Raw genomic sequence first — 23482 nt, 5'->3', positions numbered from 1 at the left:
AGAGAGAGAGAAGGGACTCTGTAGTGTGTTCTCCTTCGTGAACCGTTCTCTTCTGTAAGCACGTCTGAAATTTCAATTTTTATATGCCTGCTCTCGATTTCTGTCCCATCGCCGACTCATCCTCCAAACCCTCTGTTTGCTTCCCCATAAAACGTAGAAAACAGACAAAATTAGAAATCCTTTTTGGCTCATTGGTGCAGATGTGGGCTCTCCGTTATCTTTTTCACGCCCGGTTTTCTTGTTCTCGCTGTAAAAAGTGTTTTAGGATTTCGGTTTATGGTATCCATGCGGTTTTTGTTTCACTTTTTGCCAATCAAACAGTAACTGGACCTGTTTTTTCTTCTTTGGCCCTTTGATTTTATTTATTTTTTTAAATTCAAATTTCAAAAACCTGTTTCCAGTTTCACTACAAATGATGTGCACTGGTTGAACTGTTACTGTTAACATGATTAACTAATTGAAGCTTTTCTTTCTCGTCGTGACAGTGTTATATACAGGGAGAGATGGCTGCGACAGGTACGACATCTGGACAGCCACAGTTCATTGCGAGCACTGGAAGCCGGAGTTTTTCAAATGCGCCGCTGATTGAGAACTCGGATTATGATCAGATTGTTGTTCCTGATGTGAGTTTAATTATATTACTTGTCAAATAATCATCGAGAGCTTGGACTTATACGATACTTTTTTTGCATAATACTGGAAGAAGTATATCCTTGGAAAGTCTCCGGATGAGGCAAGGTCTTGATATAAAGTTATAAACACGTTAAACCATATGCATAAATCTATGGATTTGGGCTCAGATATGTCATATCTACCATTCACACAATCTTCCCTGAAAGCAACCGTTTGACTGTATTAGGCTGTGACGAATTATGCTTACAAGTTATTGACGAATTATGCAATCTTCCCTTGAATTATGCAATATGTTTGGCCAGATAGGTTTTGTTTTTCTCGGAATTATCATCATCAGGAATTTGAAGATATTTCCCACTGATTTCACCAATCTATGGAGCATTTCAATCACTTTTCCAACAGCATTTCGACGACAACTTAGTAGTAAGATAGAGTTATCAAAGAAACCCAATGTGACCGTATTTCAGTTTCACCATCCAGGTCTTTCTAAGGATTTGCTTCGGTTTACTCAATCCTATGATAAAAAATGGACAAAATAAAAACTGAAAATAACTTGTAAGCATAATTCGTCACAGCCTAATACAGTCAATCATGCTGCATCACTTAGGCGGATTATTCAAGGATTGCAAGGATTGTTCCTTTTATGTCAAACAAAGCACTGTAATGAATATACAGATCATCACTATATGATTGGTGCTTGGAGTCCGATTTGGTCTGTGGCTCATCTAAACTAGGAGCTGGCCAATGTACTGCACAGATTGATTATTTACACTTTGTGATGTGAATGAATTAGTGAGTGTTTAGACCTTTAAACCTAATGCACTTCTTCTACATAGCTGCTTGTTGTGAATGTTGCTTGCGAGAAAATCTTTGATTCATTTAGCTTCAAGCAAAATGTGCCTTGAATTCCAGCTGGTGTTCTTTTCTGCAGCACATAAATTGTCCCAGCTGGTGTCCATTTTTTTCTTTCATTGTCGAAGGCTGTTTATGTGTGAATATGCCTGATGATTAGATTGTGGGCTTTACAGTAGGAGGTCCCATTGATGTTAGCACATCTAATGGGAAATTTATTGATTTGTGCCTATTTATATCTCTTTTTGGCAGAGGACAAGCTGGAAAAATTTATTTGCATACATGGGTCCCGGGTTTCTTGTTTCTATTGCATATATTGATCCTGGAAATTGTAAGATTTTAATATCTCATTTCCTTAGGTGCCACCATGAATCACGTGCTTACTAACACATATATCATTCTATATATTTTTTTTCTCACAGTTGAAACAGATCTTCAGGCAGGAGCACAATTCAAGTACGAGGTGCGTATGTCATCTTCTAATGCAGTTATTACCCATTGAAATTCAGTAGAACTTGGTACTTTTTAACATTGTGTGCCAATTACTCTTAGGAGCTCAATCATTTTAGATTTGCCTCCTTATAGATGCCATTCACGAAAAACAATGGGACTTTTTGTCCATATCTTTTTCTGGGAAATAGAAATCAGGACATGAAGTTGGTGATGGTACATTTAATTAAATGACTTATGCATGGCATGAAGAATAGTCACTCTAGCCTTACGTACTTTTGACCATAAGATCACAGCATCTACTCTTTTCCAGGGACCTCCCCTCTCTCTGCGTGTGTATGTGCACGCGTTTTTTTTTAAGTGGGTTGATTTTTCTATTCTTTCATTATCATTTGTTAATCATTCTTATTTTTCTACTCAGCTACTTTGGATCATATTAATGGCTTCTTGTGCTGCTCTCGTTATTCAGTCCCTAGCAGCCAATCTTGGGGTTGTCACAGGCGAGTGATTTGTTTGCATACTTTTTGCTAGATGTGTCCTCCCTGCTTATCTATACTCCCCTGCTATCTGATTTTTTCTTTTCTTCTTCTAAAAGCTGCTTTGTAATTTTAGGAAAGCATTTAGCAGAGCATTGTAGAGCTGAATACCCTAGGGTCCCAAACTTCATCCTCTGGGTTCTTGCTGAAATTGCTGTTGTTGCGTGTGACATTCCTGAAGGTATGAGTGCTTGTTACTTTGAAATTGAATACAGGATGCAGAAAGTGGTGTTGCTATTGAACCATACAAATTAAAAGCAGCTATAGTAGAAGACACTGACTAAGCTGTATGTGTATCAAATAACTAAGGACGATATATTTCTATAGCATCACGAATGCTGTTCGTGACCTCTAACCAGGTCTCTTACAAAGTTTATATATATATATATATATCATGAGCCCGGGCACTTGAATGGCTCATAATGAATGGCTTTGACTTTCACCACCAAATTCGTTTTCTACTATTGGAAGAGCATTCAGCCTCGTGTACTGAACTTTTGAGGACCTAACCTCTGCCATCTGAATATTAACTTCTCTTTTCTGTTATTATTTTTTTAATTCTCATGTCAATATTATGACAATATTTTTGTATTGGTAAGTTTCCCTCCACCTTGTTTCTATAAGGGGAGTTGCTTACAAAATTTTGGCTTTGAAGTTCTTAGGGATGAGGTGACTGGCATAAATGAGGAGCTCCATATCCTTTCCTGTTTTTCGATCAATTTTTTAGCTCTACTGAGAATAATATGCTTCCAATTTTGGTGAAAATAGAAGATTGAACTCGAATTAAGGGATCATGTGGATATTCTAGGATTTTTTTAGTATTGGACAAATTTTAGTTGAAGCATTCATGAGCAAGAGGAATTAGAAGTTTGGAATGAAAGCGTCGGGAAAATGTATAGGTTGGAAGACTGGGTTTAGCAGGTCATTTTATCACGAGGACCGCTTGCTGGCTAAGTTGGGTGCATATATTGTCAAATTGGAAATTTGTCAAAGTTGATGACTCTAAAGGGCAAGGGATGGGCAAAAGGAATGTAGCTTGAACCAGTAAGATTGAAAAGATGTCATACACCTTTTGTGTCTTTTAATAAAATCTTTGAGTACTAATTAAAAAAAAAATGTCATTGTTTACAACTTATGGTAAAGACCCAAAAACAGTAAGATGCTTAAATAAGATTTCAAGGTTTCCTAAGGAGTTAGTAATCATTCTAGACTATTAAGAGTTTTGAGGAATTTCAACTTGGATTAACTGTTATTAAATATTCACCATCCATATATACACTCTTAGTATATGATAATTCTTTTTTGGGTTTTCTTTTTGAGGGAGATAGTAATAGTAAGTGATAATAGAAAAATCTGGCAGTAAGAATTCTGAGACGATAAATTTCTTACTGGTGATTTCTTTGGTTTACAGAGCTGTAGGATTTTTAGAAGAAAGAGAATTCTCTCTTTTGATTATTTTTCTTAGTTGGTTTCCATGCTGTGCATAGTGTTCATATTAGTCTCATGCCATATGTTTTTACCCTAGTGTAACCTATCAATATCAGAACAATTCATGGCACAACACCAACATCAATGCATCTACCTATCCTGAAATTTGGTTGGATAATATTTTTCGTTAGAGATTGACTTTGTGGCAGCAGGCTTCCAATTTATAATTTAATGATTTATACAAATCTTTATGTATGCTTCTTTAGTCATTCACACTTGATTTTTTCTACTCGTCAGAAAACAAAAATACTTTATTTAATCTTTTTAGAAAGCAGAAATGTGTTAATTTTGTTCACTTTATAGATGTACATGTTATTCTGACTCTGCTTCTTCCTATTTCCAGTTATTGGTACAGCCTTTGCATTGAATATGCTCTTCAGTATTCCTCTATGGTGCGGTGTTCTTCTGACAGGGCTTAGTACATTGGTTCTTCTAGCCTTGCAGCAATATGGGGTATCCAGATATATTTTCAATAGTCTTTGATTCCTGTTTGACGACCTTTTTTTTATGCTTTGGAGTATATTTGGAAGACTATTTCTTATCTATTTGATAAAAATAGATTGAGGGTAGTGAACAGTTTTTGATGTAGATAACCTTTAGATAAAAGCTAGTAATGCTTCAAGATTATTACCTCCTTTTTTTCTTTGTTCACAGGTCAGGAAACTTGAATTCTTGATTACCTTTCTTGTACTTACAATTGCTGCATGTTTTTTTGCGGAGCTTGGCTACGCAAAGCCTGCTGCTACTGAGGTTTTAAATGGTCTTTTTGTTCCCCAACTCAAAGGAAATGGTGCTACTGGCCTTGCGATTTCTCTTCTTGGTGCTATGGTTATGCCGTACGTTTTTCGTGTCTTCCAAAGATTACATAAGCTTCCATTGAGTATTTAGCTTATTTTCATTGAATTTTGTTTACTTGCCGCAGACACAATCTCTTCCTCCATTCAGCCTTGGTGCTCTCTAGGAAGATACCACGATCCGTTCGAGGCATCCAAGTAAATATTTTACCTTTGGCGGACAAGTTTTGAACTTTAAACCATGTTCAAAATATCACTGTTCTGCACATTAATTCCAAAATTTAATCGAGCATTTAGCCAAATAAATAAGAGTTCTGTATTTCCTTACCATCTAGTCTCTGTATAAAGAGATTTGATGGTTGGAAAATTTAGGAGGTAAATTTTTCTGTTCTGTTGTGCATGTTCTTATTGTAGTGACTCGAATGATACAGTGGCCACCTGGGTAATATCCTCAAAAAACTTTGTATTGTATAATAAGTATGTGTAATGCTGAAACTGCTCTTCCTTCTTTCAAGTTTTCTACCATTTTACTTTATACAGATAGAAATGTGTTTCAAACCCTAGGGGTCAGGTCAGCTCAAGTGGTAACAGCCTTTGTCTTTTAGGGGTATGCTCCCTCCATATTTAAGGTTCGAACCTTGGGTGCAAATGATTTTTGGAGGCCACATCTCCCATCAGTGCCGATGATTTACTTGATCTGTGTGATGTGTGCACGTTACACGCACCTGGGGTTTAACTGGTTAAAGACATGCTGCATTTATACAGTCGCTGGGAGTCCTCATCATAAAAAGTAAATGTGTTTCAATCACATAATACTCTGCTATAACTTTTTTTTTTTCCCTTCTCTCTGCCTCTTTTGGTTAGAAGGCTAGAAGCCATACAACTTCAATTAGTAAATCATACTTGAATGTTACTTGAATGAAAACAGCTCCTTTATGGCTTGTTTAAAGAACAATTATTTAGTTAATGGTGTTGTTTGCAACAATAGATAATTTTGGTTCCTGCAAGTAGATTCTGGAAATTTTGTAAGAAGAACATCTGATGGCATACTATCTCACAGGAGGCCTGCAGATTCTATCTAATAGAGAGTGCCTTTGCACTAATGGTGGCTTTCCTCATTAATGTGTCCGTTATTTCCGTAAGTGGTGCAGTTTGTAATTCCACAAATTTGAATGCGGAAGATCAGAAGAGCTGTGAGGATTTGGACTTGAATAAGGCCTCATTTTTATTAAGAGTATGCTATTCATCCAAACTTGTTAATGTTCCCATCTTTTTCTTGGCCCTGGCACTTGTTTTCTCACAGAAAATGGCAATGGTTATTAATCCAGATGCTTTGTAATCTTGGTTTTAATTTATTGTTTACAGAATGTCTTAGGTAGTTGGAGTTCAAAACTTTTTGCAATTGCTTTGCTGGCATCAGGTCAGAGTTCTACCATAACAGGAACGTATGCAGGACAATATGTTATGCAGGTACTCTGCTAATTGACCATATATATTTTCAGGTCTTAGCATTTCCCAATTCTTCTTTTTATCCAAAGGGCAGTATTAAACTTCTACCTTTGAAAGCTTTCAGATTTGAAATTTAAAGTTAAGAATAATCTATTATATCTAGCCTTGTCTCCGAATCTCAAAGGATACAGATAAGTTATGTCGGTTTCCTCTTATAGAATGAAAAACCAGGGAATAGAAAAATTATATTTCTAATCATAAAGTATTTGTAAATTAATTTATGGATATTTGCTTCATGACAGCCTTGATCAGTGATTGGGAATTCATATTCTAACTGAATTGTTTTTGTTACTGGTTCAACTTCGCAGTAATGCCTGAATTACTTGGATGCTTTTAAGCAATTACTTTTTGGAAGTCTCATATCATCTTTTGTCTAACTTGGTTGAATTACAAGACCATCACACTAATTATTTTGACCTGACTCATCTTATATTTTTGTTTTTTGGTAGGGATTTCTTGATTTACGACTGAAGCCATGGCTTCGAAACTTTTTAACTCGTTGCTTGGCTATAGTCCCTAGTTTAATTGTTTCACTTATTGGTGGCTCTGCTGGGGCTGGAAAGCTGATCATCATTGCATCAGTAAGATAAAGATATTCTTGCCTGTCAATTACCTTTTTCTTCCAGAATATGTGATCGCTATTCCAAACTTAATTGAATATACTGAGATGCCCTGAGCTTTGTATAGATCTGAACCCTATATTAGTACTAAAATGCATGTTTATATTCACAAATCAATGCAGTTGAATTAGATTTATTTTCAAGTTAGTTTCAAAGGAATAATTCATGATTGCTAGTAAAATAGCCTGATCTGTTATGACTTTATTTTTGCCTTTGAATGGAATGTAAAAGACATTGGATCCCCTACAGCAATAAAACTTCCAAATGTTCCCTAGGTTTTCACATTTTCCCAAATGTTTCAATGATCTTAGTATTGGAAAATTACATTTTGGAAGGGAAAGCAGTCTCTTTCTGCTTGAACAAAACTCTCTGAAGAAAAATAAATTGATTTTACCAATTACCATTGTTTAATTCACCATTATGGTCCCTTGGCTATATCCAAACAGCACCTATACCGCACACCATATAGAAATTCCTCACTGTATGCTAAATGATTATAATATACATCATTGACAGGCTTAATTTGTGGTTTAAAATGAAATTCGTGATCTCATTTTTCAACATGCAATGCTTCGCAAAATTGGATGTTCTTTTCTTTCTCGTTTGTGCTGCAACTTAACTTTGATATGTGTTTTCAGATGATTTTATCATTTGAGCTTCCTTTTGCTCTCATTCCACTCCTCAAATTCACCAGCAGTAAGAATAAGATGGGATTCATGCAAACTCCAGAGCGGTAAGGTTTATTATGAGTAGCAACTCATCTTCCTATTCTATTCCCTTACATATTTGAGTTGTTTAAAAAAATGCATGGCTGCCTAGCTAACCAAATTCACATCAGTGGATTTTCTGCTTGCTATATATATATATATAGGAAAATATTATTTCCACATAAGATTTCTACCGAAATCTTGTACCGAATTTCATTTTATTTTGTTTGAATTGTTTTTAAATGAATTTGTATTTTTTTTTAAAATGTTTAAAGTGTTTAAAAAAATGATAGAAAAAAAGCAAAAAACAAAAACAAAATTGCTTTTCGGTGAGGATTCTCTGTAATAATCTTTTGTGGGTGTAGCATCTTCTATCTATATATATATATATATATATATATATATATATATTAATAATATATATATATATAGTTAAGATGATATAAGATGGGATGAGAGTTAAAAATTGAATAAAATATTGTTAGAATATATTTTTTTTAATATGATTTTTGTTTTAGAATTTGAAAATTTTGAATTGTTTATTTTATTTTGTGTGAAAATTTAAAAAATTTGTAATGATTAAATAAAATGATATGAAATAAATTGAGAAGTGATAAAATGAGTTTAGAAGTATAATGAAAATTTGACTTCTTCATTGGCGTCAGAGGACAAAGTCTCTATCCCTTACTCAGTAAATTACAGACCCCTTCAAATCTTCATTTCGAGAGGGATAATAACTCCGCAAATATCGATCGAAACTTGAACCCTTGTATAGGACTCACTACAGTTAGGCCTGGACGAAGGTTTAATCTTTCTTTTAGCTCAGCTTGGGGTACGTACAACCTGGGCGTACCATATTTACTGGTCTGGAAGTCATGAAATCAATGCGGCTACCAGAAATTTGAAATTATTGGGACATTTGGGTTCTTTGTGAGGGTGCTAACACTTGTGGGCTTTATCTGTGGCGCTTGACAAACATTTTTTATACAACACTAATTCAAAAGTTTGAGTTAGTAGAGTTAGACCTTATAATGCCATATCAAGAACTGAGTGATTGATATGATATTTGTTTACAATAAAATAAATAAGAAAACACAAGACAATATAAATAAATACAAATCCTTAAAAAGAAAAAAAAAATCGGAATAATTTATCGGTAGAGGTAGAAATTGTAGGTGGCCTGAGCATTTTCCAAATAACGCATTGAAAAACGCTAATCTTCGAAATTTGGGTCCGGATTGAGTCTCAATTATTTTATTTATTTATTTTTATTTAGTGATTAAAAATTTATTTTTTAATAATATTGTATTTTTTTTTTTTTTTTTTGAGATTCTTCTCGGCACGGGTCTCGTGCGGTTGATACTGCTTTAATGCATTTGATGATGTTCGGAAAAAGGGCAGAGATTTCTGACCAGTGAGACTGTGACGTGTAGCTAAAGAGTAATTAACAGTGGGAGGGCCTAGGCCTACGATTGTGCGTCTTATCAGTTTTCGCTGGTTGATAACTTGATACTAATGCATTTGATGATGTTCGGAAAAAGGGTAGAAATTTCTGACCAGTGAGACTGTGACGTGTACCTAGAAAGTAATAAAGAGTGGGAGGGCCTAGTCCTACGTTTGTGCGTCTTATCAGTTTTCGGTCCTTGATTAGTGTCATTTTCTATTGCAGATTGCAGCTGTGACTTGGATAATTGGTTCCCTTATTATGGCCATAAATATATACTATCTCCTGACGGGCTTCGTCAAGTTGCTTTTCCATAACCACATGAAACTTGCAGCTGCTGTGTTTCTTGGAATATTTGGATTTTCAGGAATGGCAATTTATTTAGCTGGGATTGCATATCTGGTTTTCCGCAGCAACAAGAAGGCTACGCACCTTCTGGCATTAATGACAACTGAAAATGGACAAACGAGCAATGATACGGGTAGTGGATCAATCATGTATTCTCTACCAAGAGAGGATATAGTCAGCATGCAGTTGCCTCAAAGAAGAGATGCAGGGGGTCTTGACTGATGGTTAGTTGGTAAGCTAGAGTAGTACTAAAAGACAAACTCTAGGACTTGTAGTTTTAAGCTAATTAATGTCTAGAGATGGAGACATGTTAGCTAGAATAGTTTTTGTAATAAATCTGACATTTTTCATATGTTCCTAATTAGCTGCAGCGCCTATTGCTCATGTTGCAGGTGGACGAGTATGCAAACATGGGCACGAGTATGGATTATTTAATGTATAATAATAATAATTTGAAGTCACGTGATCAGTAAGGGTTATAACACTCGAAAATATTCTGCATGTGCGAATCTTTGGGTAGCAATAAGAAACAAAAAATAAAAAACTTAAAATGAGGGAGGTCTTAGACTCTTTTGATGAGAGAGAGAGAGAGAATGCCTAACAAGAAGGTAATTGAGACCTAAAGACGAGGAGAAGATAACGTAAAGAAAGACACCACTTCCAGTCGAGAACATGGAAGGAAAGGTGGCAAGGTGTGAACGACGTCGATATCTCACCTTCTAAGTGAGGAAATATGGTTGAGAAATGGACGGACATCCTAACATTTATCTAAATACAACAAGAATAAGAACAACAATAAAAATCAATTGCCGATCGATCTTTTGTCATTAATGTTGTTATTTTCTTCTTAATTTGAGAGTTTTTGTTTTTTATTTTCGAATCATGTGCTGTTTTCTGTAGCTTTAATTTGGACTCTCCGATACAAAAACCATGCACTGTGATCTAGATATATGATTTCTTTTAACAGGCATGTTTTTAACCCAAATTGTCCATCAGCATTAAAATAAATATTATACAGTCTTCAATATATATATATATATATATATATATGCCAGCACTTCATATTTCGACGATCGAGTAATTAACACCCAAAAGAAAAGACAATCAAGAAGACTGAATTCGAACTGAATCTTGATCCTGCCGTGTAGGGACTGGAAGGACACCCTTCTCCTGCAAGCTGTTGACGGACTCGTAAAGGCATTGCTTCACCGGCGTAAACTCCAAGCCCAAGTCCCTCAGCTTCTGGTTCGAGAACTTGTAGGGTTTTGCCCTTGGGTTCTTTTCATCTGAGCACCTACATCGCAATTCAATTTTGAGACACTTCGTTAGCTTTGAAAACAAGAAAATTTGTATTTTCAAAACAACAAAAAAAAAAAAAAAAAACTAAATTTATCAGCGAATCTATTTGATTTTCCGAAAAAAGAAAGAAAATGTCAAGAAAATTATTAACTATTAATGATTAAGGATATTAAAAAAATACTTCAAAAATAAAAATAATAAAAATAAAAATTTTAAATACATTATAAAATAATAAAGAAATAGTAGAAAGTAGTAAACTTATTATTATCCAATTTTAAACCCTATTTAGCACAGATTTGTTCATGTCTAAGTACACATTCTCAATCCATCTTTAATTTGTCTTAAAAGTCACACGTACGTGCACCAAAAAAGCATCTCAAGTTCTGAACTTTATAAATTTGACAAGTACCCTCCTTAAGATGCAGGTCATGTATCTCAAAACAAAAGGATGTCATCCACTTCGAGGTCCATATCAGACGAAGATATCGTGATACGTAAAGAGATTTTCCAGTTCCACGAGTTTTTTATTTATTTAATCACATATTCAATGAGTAGGGTTCAATCAATCTTACAGGGGAAGGCCTAGTCCGACAGTGACATTGGGTTAGGTAAAGTAGTGGATTCAATCATTCTTACACTCTTTTTCAGCAGTTACGTAAAGAAGTCAAGTTGGTACACCTACTGCCCCGGGGTGGTTTTCACATTAAAAATGATATCCACATTATATACTTTTAACAAAATATTTCATAATCATATGAAATATATTATTATAAAATATCATATAGAAATAACTTAATTTTATAAAAATATCCTCATTTTATATCATGTATTGTAAAAAATATTGTGTGTATTGTATGAAAGATGAATAGAATAATTCAATTAATTTTCAAAAAATAAAAAAAAATGTACTGTGTCGGTGTGAGAATTATGTGCATCAAAATTAAAGATAAGCATGCACTTGATAGCAATACTTATGTCATGTTTCCGTCAGCAACACGTCAGACCTAGGCTCTCATGTTTTTCTTGTTTACTTTTCTGTTTCGTTTCTTCCAGGGACCATGTCTTGGACAGTGATTTGGTGACAAATTTTCTAAAGCAGGTATTTATCTAAAGGAAATGATATACTACAATTCCTTCATTATTATTTTATTTTAAAATAATTAATGTAATTATGACACTTGATTAGAAAAAAAAAATTCCAATCTTACATAACTACTTTATATTTTAAATAAAGTGGTAAAGTAATTGTATGATCATCATTTTTCTTTATCTAATCAACGTGTCGAGAGAATAAAATAGTTTAAAAAAAAAAAAAAAAAAACCAGCAAGAAGCAAAAGTCCAAGAATACACTACAAAATTTTGCAAGCAAATGAACTTGGATCAGGGTTCTTACAAAAAGTTTCAGGCTAGCAAAACTTGTTATTTCTAGAAGATGTCAACGTCAGAAATTAATTTCACTGTAATCAGTCACAAAGCTGCGGCCAATATATGTCTCATGCAATCCTTTAATGATGAGGCCTGCTCATACGAATGCATCGATAACATGATAAGATAAGACCGGATGACATTCGATTGACTTAGTTATACAGCCGTGATTTTTTATTTTTTATTTTTTTAGTTATACAGCCGTGATTATATAGAGGAATATATAATAGAAATCGAAATGATACCTAATAAAGAAATTTTATAAAAAATATATATAAATTAATATAATTTTAAGAAAAATATTACTTTGACCTTTAAACTGCCACTTCATTTTTATACCTCATTTATTTTAATTTTTTTCTTAATAATTAATAATATATTGATTTTTTTTATATTTTTTAAAAATATTTTAAAATAATAAAAAAATATGAATAAAAGGTCAAATTTTAATGAGTTATATTTATTTTATAATAAGTTTTTTTTTATCACATTAAAAAACATTAATTTATAAATTTGTTTTATAACTAAAATATTTCAGATATATAATATATTCATTAATTACGAAACAGTAGGCAACCTGAATTTTTCGCAGGTGAAGAGGGAGGAACATCAACAACAATATTAATGACCATATATAACGATGAATAGTTGGAAAAACTAACTTGGTTGGAATCGGGTACTCCGGGAAGAATTTGGCAAGAATGTCGACCACATCTCCACGGTGAAGCACGCTCTCGGCACAAAGGTAGCGGCCTGACGCAGAGGGGGCCTCGAAAACGAGGATGTGGGCGAGTGCCACGTCCCTCACATGGACATAAGCTTGGACGGAGTTGGCATATGTTTTAGCAGAGCCAGTTAGGTATTTGAGGATATGAACGATGCTGGCATTCACAGAGGGTTGCAACAATGGTCCAAGCACCAGAACTGGGTTCACCACCACTAGATCTACCCCTTTTTCTTTGGACACCTCCCATGCCGCCTGCTCAGCAACAGCCTTTCCATAGCAGTACCAATTCTGCAAGTCAAATTCATATTTTCCATCATATTAATATATTCACCACGATTCCTCTGTAAGTTGACACTAGATCTAGCAAAATTACTACTTTGATACGGTAATTTTTCTCCTTTTTCTATGTGATTCGATTGCGGCATTTTTTTTTATTTTAAGTTCCAACAGCAACATCATATGTAACAGAACAGTCAATATCATGTCACATAAAAAATCATAGTCACTTTTGTTGATGATGTATAATTTAATTTTCTTTAAAATAGTTTTCGTATTTGTTAGGACTTTTGGTTGAAATTTCTAGGCCTCAAAATTTTTTAATTTTTTTTTTTCTCATCTCAAATGTCAACATAGTCGCTCTCCAAACTTTTAAATTTGTTTCAGTACTGTAGGAAACTTGTCCTATACGGTAAACTACTGTTGTGTCTTTGAATATTCAGACATTTTAAAAGAGAGTTTAAACCAATCAGAAGAAATTAAAGAAGCAAGTTTAATTTATGAAATTAAATGGCATATGAAACCTTGGTATTCTTGCAAAAGTCGAGGTCACTCCAACAAGACTCGTCAACCACAACATCTGGACTCCTGTTGGGGTCCATGTATACCGCACCGATTGATGATGTGAACACCACTCGCCGAACTTTGGCCTCTGCCGCTGCAATAATTACGTTCTTCGTTCCATCCACAGCCGGTTTCACCATTTGTTCCTTTATAAATCACAGCCACAAACCATTAATAATTTAATTTCCCTTTTCCTAATAATTAAACAAGCCGTGCTAATTATTTTGCTCCACAAAAACCAACAACAAATCGAATAAAAGGGATTTCTAATAGAATATTGAAAAGATTTTGAGCAATAAAATTGCTAAAGAGTAGTAGATCGAGAATATACCAAACTTTATAATGTTATTATTAAATCACGAAGTACTCTAAAAAGTTAAAAGTTCTCATCTAATTAACATCAGCATCCTAAAATTACATATTTTCCAGCGATCATGTAAAGAAAAATCACGAAATATGATCTCATAAATCAGAAATGGTGATAGATTTCGAAGAGAAATCCATTTCACTCTACTAATTAATTAGTCTTTACGTCATTTCCACTTTCCAATTGAGGGGCCCGTTAATTCCATCATTTTACCATATTTAAAGTTGACGGGGACTCACCACCACAAAATGTTTTTCAATGGAGTGTCACATTCCATGAGAATGTATGGTGCAGTTGAGTCGTTGACTCGTTGAGTCGACCTAACGAATCCTTGCTATTGAGAGTGTATTTTTCTTTAAAATATAAAGAAATTTTCTTAAAAGTGCCTCCAATGAATTTTGTGTTCTATCCTTTATTTTACATTATGCTACACTAACATTCTAGATGTAAAGGAAACTATTAATCATTATTATAAACATTTTAAATTAGTTTCTCTCTTTCCTTTTGTTTAATTTTCCTCATTTTTTCAAAAGTCATTTATTTTTATTTCACATCTCCTCTCTCATTTCTATATTTTATTCTTTACTTGGCACTAGAGACAAAATCTCTATATTTTATTCTTTACTTGGCACTAGAGACAAAATCTGAAACTGAATTGATCTCTTATTTTCATTATATAATCTATTTTTTTATTTTTTAAATTAATTTATATTTTGTTTAGTTTATAAATTTAGATCAATTTAAAATAAATCATAATTATAGGATATTGTATATAAAAAGATATTACAAATATCAAAAGATTTGAAAGTATTATTAATAGTTAGAAAAAATATTTGAAATAAATAAAAAAATATTAAAAAATATAATATTTAAATAATATGAAGAAAAAAATAGATAAGTTGATATTTAATATATTATAAAAATTAGTATGTACAATAAAAGAAATTAGATTTTAATAATGTATTTTAAAAGATAAAATGAAGAATATACCGTGAGTGCTTCTACTTTCAACTTTCTTTTCTTTTCTATTTCTCGAGCGTTCGTTCCAGGCACTTAATTTGTAGATATATAGCAACGAATGAACAGGAAATAATTAATATTGAAAAAGGGGGTGAATATTTAAGGAACTCACGGGATCGTCAGTCACAGGTGAAGCGGTGTGAAAAACTCCATCGCAACCATTAATGGCTGCCTTCAGGCTCTCATAATCAAGAAGATCAGCTTTCCATAGAGTTAACCTCTCCTTCGCTCCTTCCAGCTCTTTCAGATGAGCATTCTTTGGGTCGTCTGTGTACGTATACGTACAGCCAGATCGAGCCAGTCGAATACACACAATTATCAATATGCATCAATCAATATTATAAAAAAATTACATGCTATTTAATGAAAGAACAATTAAGTTAACCGAGGAGATTATCTGGACTTCATATTGCAAGTAAATTTATCTCGACGGGCAGATATGGAGGAGATATCATTCGTTTGATAGAAAACCATTGACGTAAATCCTTTTTCCAACTTAATTAATTACCTGGATTTCTCACAGTCCCTTTGACGGTGTAGCCTCTGTCCAAAAGAAGCTTTACGATCCACGAGGCAATAAAGCCGCCGGCGCCCGTGACGCATATGGTTTGGCCGGAAACTGACGATGAATCAATTGGCATCTTGGGGCTTCTTTGGAGAGAGATTCTTGTGTCGTCCGTTTCGTGTTCAGTACTGTTTTGAGTTGGTTAGAAAAGGGAGAGTACGAAAAACAACTTGCGTTTCGAATGGAAGAGATCACGAGGGCTAGGCACGAGGAAACTATGAACAAGTGTGTTTGCCTTTTATAGGCGAAAAAAAAAATAAAAACCAAAAACAAAACCCTGTAATTAATTACCGTATTCACCTACCACGGATAAACAGCCTACGGGGCAAAAAAAAAAAAACTTCAACTTATAAAGAGAAATGCTTTAAAAAGTGTCGCCAATGAGTTTTTTTTTTTTTACTTAATGATTAAATAAGTATTTGATATTGTGAAGTTTTTATTTTTTTAAAAATATTTATAATAATTAAAAAAATATATAAAAAATAAAATATACTGTTCGGAACAATTATTTGGAACAGTTTTTCGAGAAGTGCAGTGCTGCTCACATCTAAATGACTCTCTCGTCACTATCATCTGCCTCCAGCTGATAGTGCGGCATTTAATTTAATTTCTTTTTGTGTTTTTTTCTATAAATATTGTATATATTTTTTAAAATAAATAAAAATTATTATCAAAAAATTATTTTTTTATACAGATTCTAAATTTATTTAATTTTTTTTAAAAAGAGTAAACGAAATATACATATTTTTAAACTACAAATATAATTTATCTTTGCAATACAACTTGAAAAGGTTGTGGATTTTTTTTTTTAATGAATTGTGAAGTGACCAATCATTTCCAAAAATACAAGGGATTGTAATTTGTGAACTTTATTGGATTGTTAATGATCGAATTAACATGATTATCACACCTTAATTTAATGGTCCAAATAATTAACATGTTTATTATTGCATTGATCTAATTAGTAATAATTAACACAGATTAACTTCAAAGTCCCCAAGAAGAAGAAGAAGAAGAAGCGGAAAACAATCAAGTTATTAATATCATTATGTTTTATCTTTTCGATATATTTAAACAGCAATTAAGTAATTTTAGTAAATTGCTTTTTTCATAGAGATGCTTAAATATGCAGTTCTGCCTCACCGTAGATGGTGACATGAAACGTACACATTATTTTATTCACTGCCCATCCAATCAGTTACTTTTTTACTTTTTGCTTTTAATTATTTATATTAATATTTTTATACCTTATTTTCTCTGTGCTCGTCGATTGGAAATGATTTATATAGTATTTAATTAGGGCTCTTTATATAAACTACGGGTTGAGCACTCTCTTTAATCTCTAATGAGTACTGTTATATCTATAAAAAAAAAATTACATAAAAATAAATTTATAAACTGATATATCTTCATTTAATCTGTTAAATCTATTTTATAATTAAAATAATTTTATAATCTGATAAACTATATCAAGCCACGTTAGTTTATGAAATTATTTTTATGCAATTCCTTTATGGTTAGAGTATTTACCATTTTTTTAAAAAAAATGTCTATTTTTAAAAGATAAAATGTTAAATCTACAAAATGGTGTTATATAAATAAATTTATAAATTAATATATTTTTCTGTAATACATAAAATTGGAAATATTGTTTTATTGTAAAGAAAATCAATTTATTAATTTTACTTTTATAAAACTATTTTATAAACTTAGCACTTACCCTCTTAAAAATCATCTATAAATCGAATACTCTGATAATTTATAAACTTCAAATGTTGTATTGTATCCCTAGCTAAGAAATCTGAGAAAAGTCATGCATGCGTTTGGAAATTTTTGGAAAGCATACAAAAAAATGTTTGAAAACTTTGAAAGACAAATCTTTAAATTAAAAGTGACCTATGCTTAATGACCTAATCGTGTAATTACACCAATAAACTCACACCTGCCAAATTAGTAATTAAACAACGTAGATCATATGATAGCCCGCTGATAAATGACACGAGCATCCGTATTCAGTAATTAATAGACTTATAAACATGCACTGTTCATGTGTCTATAAACCTGTTTGGATTTAGAGTTAATATTATCTTATCTAATTATTATAAATTTTTCAAATTCTAATATAAAATATAATAAATAATTTAATTTTTTCAAATTTTAAAATAATAATAATATTAAAAAATATTATTATAATATTATTTTATTTAAATTTTAATTTTTATCTCAATTTATCTCATTTCAACTCATTATTCAAATTTCATCTTAGTGTGAACAGAGCAAATGTCAGCGCCACGTCACACATGTCATTTCGGTAACATTACCTTCCAAAAGTGTTAATGGGAAGCTGCTGCCTGCGAGTGCCGATTCGCTAATTACGTATATACCTAATATGCATGGTATCATGAGATCAGATGATACACAAGCTTTTCACAAGCTTTTTATAAAAAAGTAGACCTCGATAAAAAAAAAATGTAAATAGAATCCATATTTTAACAAAAAGCTTAATTTGTGCATTTGAAGCTCATGTCTTATTCCTCACAATACTTATTAATTAGTAGAATGCAGCCACCTTAAATTAGGATTTGTTTATTTTTAGAGATGAGATGAGTTGAGATTAAAGTTAAAAAGTTGAATAAAATATTGTTAGAATATATTTTTTAATATTATTTTATTTTGAGATTTAAAAAAGTTAAATTGTTTATTTTATTTTGTATTGAAAGTTGAAAAAATTATAATGATTAGATAAGATGAAATAAGATGTTTTTTAAAAACAAACAAGACCTTAGTGTACACTGGTGACGGGCACGTATTAGTTGTAGGTTGCAAAAGACAAATTAAGCAATTTTATTAAAAGAATTGACAAGGAAGAAAATTAAATAAACAAACAAAGTTAATATGGAATATTCATGATCCATTAATTTATAATAGTAACCCTGATCGATCTCTAGAGTTTTCCTGCATGCAGCCTATATTCAAACACCAAATCTTATCGGAGTTTCTCTTTTCTACTTAATCCGACATGACACGATAAAGAATAATTTATACAACATCCGATATAATTTCTTCCAACATTTACAAATTCAAACCCCGGTCACCTCATATATAGGCCTTATAAGTCTTAATGAATACGACGTTGTCGTATTTTTCCTTCACACGAACAGGGAATTAAGGATAATACTTTAAGCTAGCTGATCAACAATATTTACTACCATCCCCTAATTAGAGATCTGTGAAGTGGGTACGTATCTAGTGGCCGCCGGGATCAGGAGGAATATATCGAAATTAGTTAGCAAGTAGTAGAAAATAGAAAGATTCGTGTTATATATATATATATATATGTATGTATTTAAATAGATAAGAATTAATTAATATTTAATTTAGCGTATATATCTATATATATATATATATATATTATAATAAATGAAAAAGATTGATACGATTTCAAGCAATTACATTTTTCACGTGCATATTAATTTGCGCAATTAAGGATAATGATGCATGCTACCTAACCCACCCTCACATGCAGATCAGATCAGATGGATTGTGATCATAAGCAAAGACGTTGTCAGAAGGAAATAGGTCCCCAACTAACTCCAACATACATATGCTTACCAGTTATTCGTGTAATTAATTAATTAACCTGTTCTTGCACGTCATATAATCTATATATGTGGCTGATCTTTTTCTTCATTTCATGGAAGTTGGGCATATGTCGATCCCAGCTTGACTTTTGCTTAATTTGCCCATTTATCGTCCAAACTAATTTAATTAATTGTATATTAATATTAATATTATTAAGATTGATATCTATATATATATATATATATATATATCTGCATGTTAATTTTGGGTAGGTGAGTGATCAATATCATCATATATGTGACAATATTTACCAACTTTTCTCCCTAAACAAGATATATTTATGTTTCATGTAGAGATCGAAGTCCCAGGAAAACTTCCAATAGTTGGACTATCAATATGCCAGCTCTTAGTGCATGTAATTAAGGTATATAGTTCGATCGACCTAGCTAGAGATCATCAGAATTTCTCTCCACCATATATATGATACATCCAACTAATTAAAGGAATTTCTCGTGGAATCCACTAAATTAACCTTAGACCGAAAAATTCAAATAAATTAAACAGCTTAATTACTTTGTGCCTTTCTAATCATATGATATCATTGCATTGGTTAATGTTATCTTGGCATTAGTTTCAAAGTCAACTTGTCCCACGTACAGATCTGTATATATGTACGTACTTGAAAGGAAACTGACTATATATGCAGCTTACATATTTGGATGGATGACTTGTAAATTTTCTAAGGAATTAATTAATCTATTATTTGCGTTAGTACATGAATGTTTAAAATTTCATAAGCGACAATGAAAATCTTTCATAGATCATCAGAAATTAATTAAACAGAAGTTGTTTTGATTCAGATTACATGAATTATTAGAGATATCCCAATAAAAAAATAAAAAAAATCTGAAGAGCAGCCACTGGGAGCAGCCGCTGCACACCCTACGTGGCATAAGTAAAATGATGAAAAACACACTACAATATTCATTTCCCAAATTCGAAATTACTATGGACTGAGAGAGTGACGATGAGAGAGAGGGCAAAAATGAGAGAGAGAACCGAGATGAGAGAGAGAGCCGAGAAGAGAGAGAGAGAGAGAGAGAGCATGAGGGATGAGAGAGAGAGTCGACGAGAGAGAGAGATTGAGATGAGAGAGAGAGCTGATGAGAGAGAGAGTGACGATGAGAGAGACAAGATGAGTGAGAGAGCTCGAGATGAGAGAGAGAGTCGAGGAAAGAGAGACGATGAGAGAGAGAATCAAGATGAGAGAAACGATGAGACAGAGAGACGATGGGATGAGAGAGAGACGAAGAGAGAAGCCGTCTGGTGTACAAAAAAAAAAAACACATGGACCAGAAGCATCCACGTAGTGTGTGCATTGTGTGCACCACTACAATGGATGCTATATAGAAGAACTCTAAAAAAATAAGCTTAAAAACTTCAACACTAAATTATTTTTGAAGATTCAGATAATATCACGTAACCCTCCATGAAAAATGTATTAATAATAAACAATAAAAACAGGTATTAGCGTATATAAGATGGTTTCCCATAAGTTATAACTATATTAACGTCAAAAATAGGACCTGGACTAGTATAAAAATATTCTTAAGCAATTAAATGACATAAGACCAAACTAGTCTATCTTCAACTACGCCGTTCTGATCAGGCATGCATGCGTAGTTAATGTTTTGAATATTGTACTGGATGACGTATCGGTCAAGGCATTGGAATGAAATATTTCGATACCGGTACTGTTTTATGTATCGTTTCAGGATAGTCGATATATAAATAAATTATATATATAAATATATATATGTAAATTATATTATAAAATAATAGTCTATATTTGAATAAATTATATATAAATATATATGTATATAAATTATAAATAGTTTAGTCTGAATTGGAGGTCAAAAAATAAACTTGTAGTTTGAAAAAATGAAAAAAAAAATTAAAGGCTGAAATATCGGTAAGTACAGGCCGAAATATAGGCCGGTACGAAACATATATGACACCTGTACTGGCCATTGGACCGGTACGAAAAATATCGACCGTACCGGCCAATACAGTATGAAATTAAAAACAATGTGTGTAGTACTACTCTAGAAACACAGAAAATTATAATTAGGGTTTACTTGTCAAAATGCTTATCTAAATACGGACATTAATGAACTTTAAAGTAGTTGACTGCTATGGGTTCAGAAAATCCAAGTATGCATAGACTCTGGAGTCTGGACCATTTCTCTTCAATAATATTATAGGAAAGAGTTCTTCTATATAGCATCTACTGTAGCGGTACATACAGTACGTGGATACTTCTTGTCCTTTGGTTTTTTTTTTTTTGGTGCAAAACGTTCCAGACCCCTCTCTCTCTCTCATCATCTCGACTCTCTCTCCTTAACTCTCTCTCTCTCATCGTCTCTTTCCTCAACTATCTCTCTCATCATCTCTCTCCTCGACTCTCTCTCTCATCCCTCATCTTGGTCTCTCTCACTCATCTCAGTCTCTCTCTTACCTTCTCTCTCTCTCATCTCCACTCTCTCTCTCATCTCCGCTCTCTTTTCTTGTTTCTCTCTCTCATTAGTTCTCTCTCAATCCACTAATTTCGAATTTAAGAGATGTGATGTTTGGATGATACCACATAATATATGTAAAAGTAGCTGCTCCCAAACAGTGACTTCCCTCCATATTATTTCTATAGGAAAAATAAATTCAGAGTGCAATATAATCGCCTATGCAGCCTTGCGAACAAGTTGAATTTTCCATTAATTGAATTTTATCTAAAGGATTTGTTTGCAAGGCTCTTGATTTTATGAACAATACTTTGACTAAATTAATAGGATAGGTCTAGGCGGTCTCTCTCGTCCGGTCAATTGTGAGCAGTACTAGATACAACTCATTAATCTAACTTAGCGGTACTTAAGAGAAAAAAAGGTGCCATTTTAGTTTGTGGGAGAAGCTGGAAAAGATCAAAGTACATGGCATGTGGATTTTGGGGAAGAGTCGTGCTACACCTTTTTTTCTCATCATTTTTTTTTTCTTTATATTCTTAAACATTTAAAAAAAAATCACAACATTATTTAGGACTATTCATTCGGGTTCCGATCCAGAAACTCTGGTATATCCAAATCAGAATCCGAGTTTCAAACCCGGGCCGAAACTCGAAACGGGTTAGTCAGGATCAGACCAGGGGCGAAACCTGGATGAATCCAAATTTTAAATCCAGAACCTGAAACCTGATATTTTTTCCTCAATCCAAACTACATATTATGATATGCTTTGTTAACTCCGTTGTACTTTTTAAATCTAAATACAAAATTCAAAGACAATAAAAGAAAAATGAAACGGAATAAAGACGAGAACATGCTGGTTTGAAGGTAGTCTGTGAGTATGGCAGGAAAGCTTATATGCATGTGGTTCAATACTTTGGCTATGGACCTATGGTGGAGGACCTGCTGGTTTGAAGGTTGTTATCGTATTTATTCTGTTTCATTTTTCTTCTATTGCTTTTGAATTTCGAATTTAGATTTAAAAAGTACAACAGAGTTGGCAAAGTAGATCATAGTACGTAGTCTTAGACTGGATTGAGAAGAAGAAGAAAAAAAATAAAAAAAAAAAATTCCGGGTTTAAAACTCGATACCTTGACCGAGTGTACCAGGATTTTGTAACTCAGGTTCTGGCCCGGATTTGTTCTGAGCCAGAACCAAGAACCTGAATCTCGAGTTCCGGATAGGGCCAGAAAAAAACTCAGTCCAAATGAACAGTCCTAACATAATTAATAAAACACTTTCTTAATCATTAAGTAAAAAAAAAAAAAAATCGGTGAACATCCTCGGGACAATTTATCGGTGGGTTTAGCATTATTGTTTTGGAAAAAAGAAAAAAAATAAGTAATGATATCCACGCAACATATTTAACAATACATATTTTAAAATAAAGATATTTTTATAAAATGATGTTATTTGATAATACATAACATATATGTCACTTTTACAATATCTTATAAAAGTAATATCAATTTAAAAAGATCATTTATTTTAAAATATTGTTGCTTAAAGTGTCGGAAAAAGCTACATGTGTGTATCTTTTCATAGAAAAAAATGACAAATAATATTTGTAATCCTAAAGTGTGTTAACCTTATGTACTTTTTTTAAAAAAAAAATTAAATATAGAATTTATATAAAAAAATTAATTTTTTAATAATAAACTTTTTTTTTTTAAAGAGAGTGGACAGAATATGAACACACACTCTAAGATTGTATATGGCATT

The 23482-nt window shown here is 32.6% G+C and overlaps 2 protein-coding genes across 2 annotated transcripts; one reads left to right on the top strand and one right to left on the bottom strand.

Annotated features, from left to right (window-relative positions):
* Positions 1-80: 80 nt before the first annotated feature.
* On the top strand, positions 81-9843 carry LOC121262319 (metal transporter Nramp6). The gene is given in 15 exon segments (XM_041164753.1): positions 81-202; positions 486-623; positions 1738-1816; positions 1908-1948; positions 2357-2435; positions 2548-2652; positions 4303-4412; positions 4614-4795; positions 4882-4951; positions 5814-5987; positions 6119-6223; positions 6712-6843; positions 7521-7593; positions 7596-7615; positions 9259-9843. Coding segments are annotated over 14 exon segments (1635 nt in total). The 5' UTR covers positions 81-202; positions 486-503; the 3' UTR covers positions 9604-9843.
* Positions 9844-10327: 484 nt separating this feature from the next.
* Positions 10328-15850, bottom strand: LOC121262326 (cinnamoyl-CoA reductase 1-like). Its single transcript, XM_041164763.1, has 5 exons — positions 15569-15850; positions 15173-15327; positions 13634-13819; positions 12769-13121; positions 10328-10675 (listed from the first exon to the last, which is right to left on the bottom strand). The coding sequence occupies exons 1-5, from the start codon at positions 15699-15701 to the stop codon at positions 10486-10488; spliced, it is 1017 nt and encodes a 338-aa protein (XP_041020697.1). The 5' UTR covers positions 15702-15850; the 3' UTR covers positions 10328-10485.
* Between the last annotated feature and the right edge of the window lie 7632 nt (positions 15851-23482).

Source organism: Juglans microcarpa x Juglans regia, chromosome 1D, assembly GCF_004785595.1.
Source record: "Juglans microcarpa x Juglans regia isolate MS1-56 chromosome 1D, Jm3101_v1.0, whole genome shotgun sequence".
Taxonomy (NCBI): Eukaryota; Viridiplantae; Streptophyta; class Magnoliopsida; order Fagales; family Juglandaceae; genus Juglans; species Juglans microcarpa x Juglans regia.
This window is presented reverse-complemented; position numbering and strand designations above follow the sequence as displayed.

Bases quoted from the DNA above. Each gene is read 5' to 3' on its own strand.
- LOC121262326 (XM_041164763.1), bottom strand. From the start codon at position 15,701: ATGCCAATTGATTCATCGTCAGTTTCCGGCCAAACCATATGCGTCACG. The intron at 15,328-15,568 runs GTAATTAATTAA...ATACGTACACAG, and splicing joins AGGGACTGTGAGAAATCCAG to ACGACCCAAAGAATGCTCAT. The intron at 10,676-12,768 runs GTTAGTTTTTCC...ATTGCGATGTAG, and splicing joins GAGTACCCGATTCCAACCAA to GTGCTCAGATGAAAAGAACC.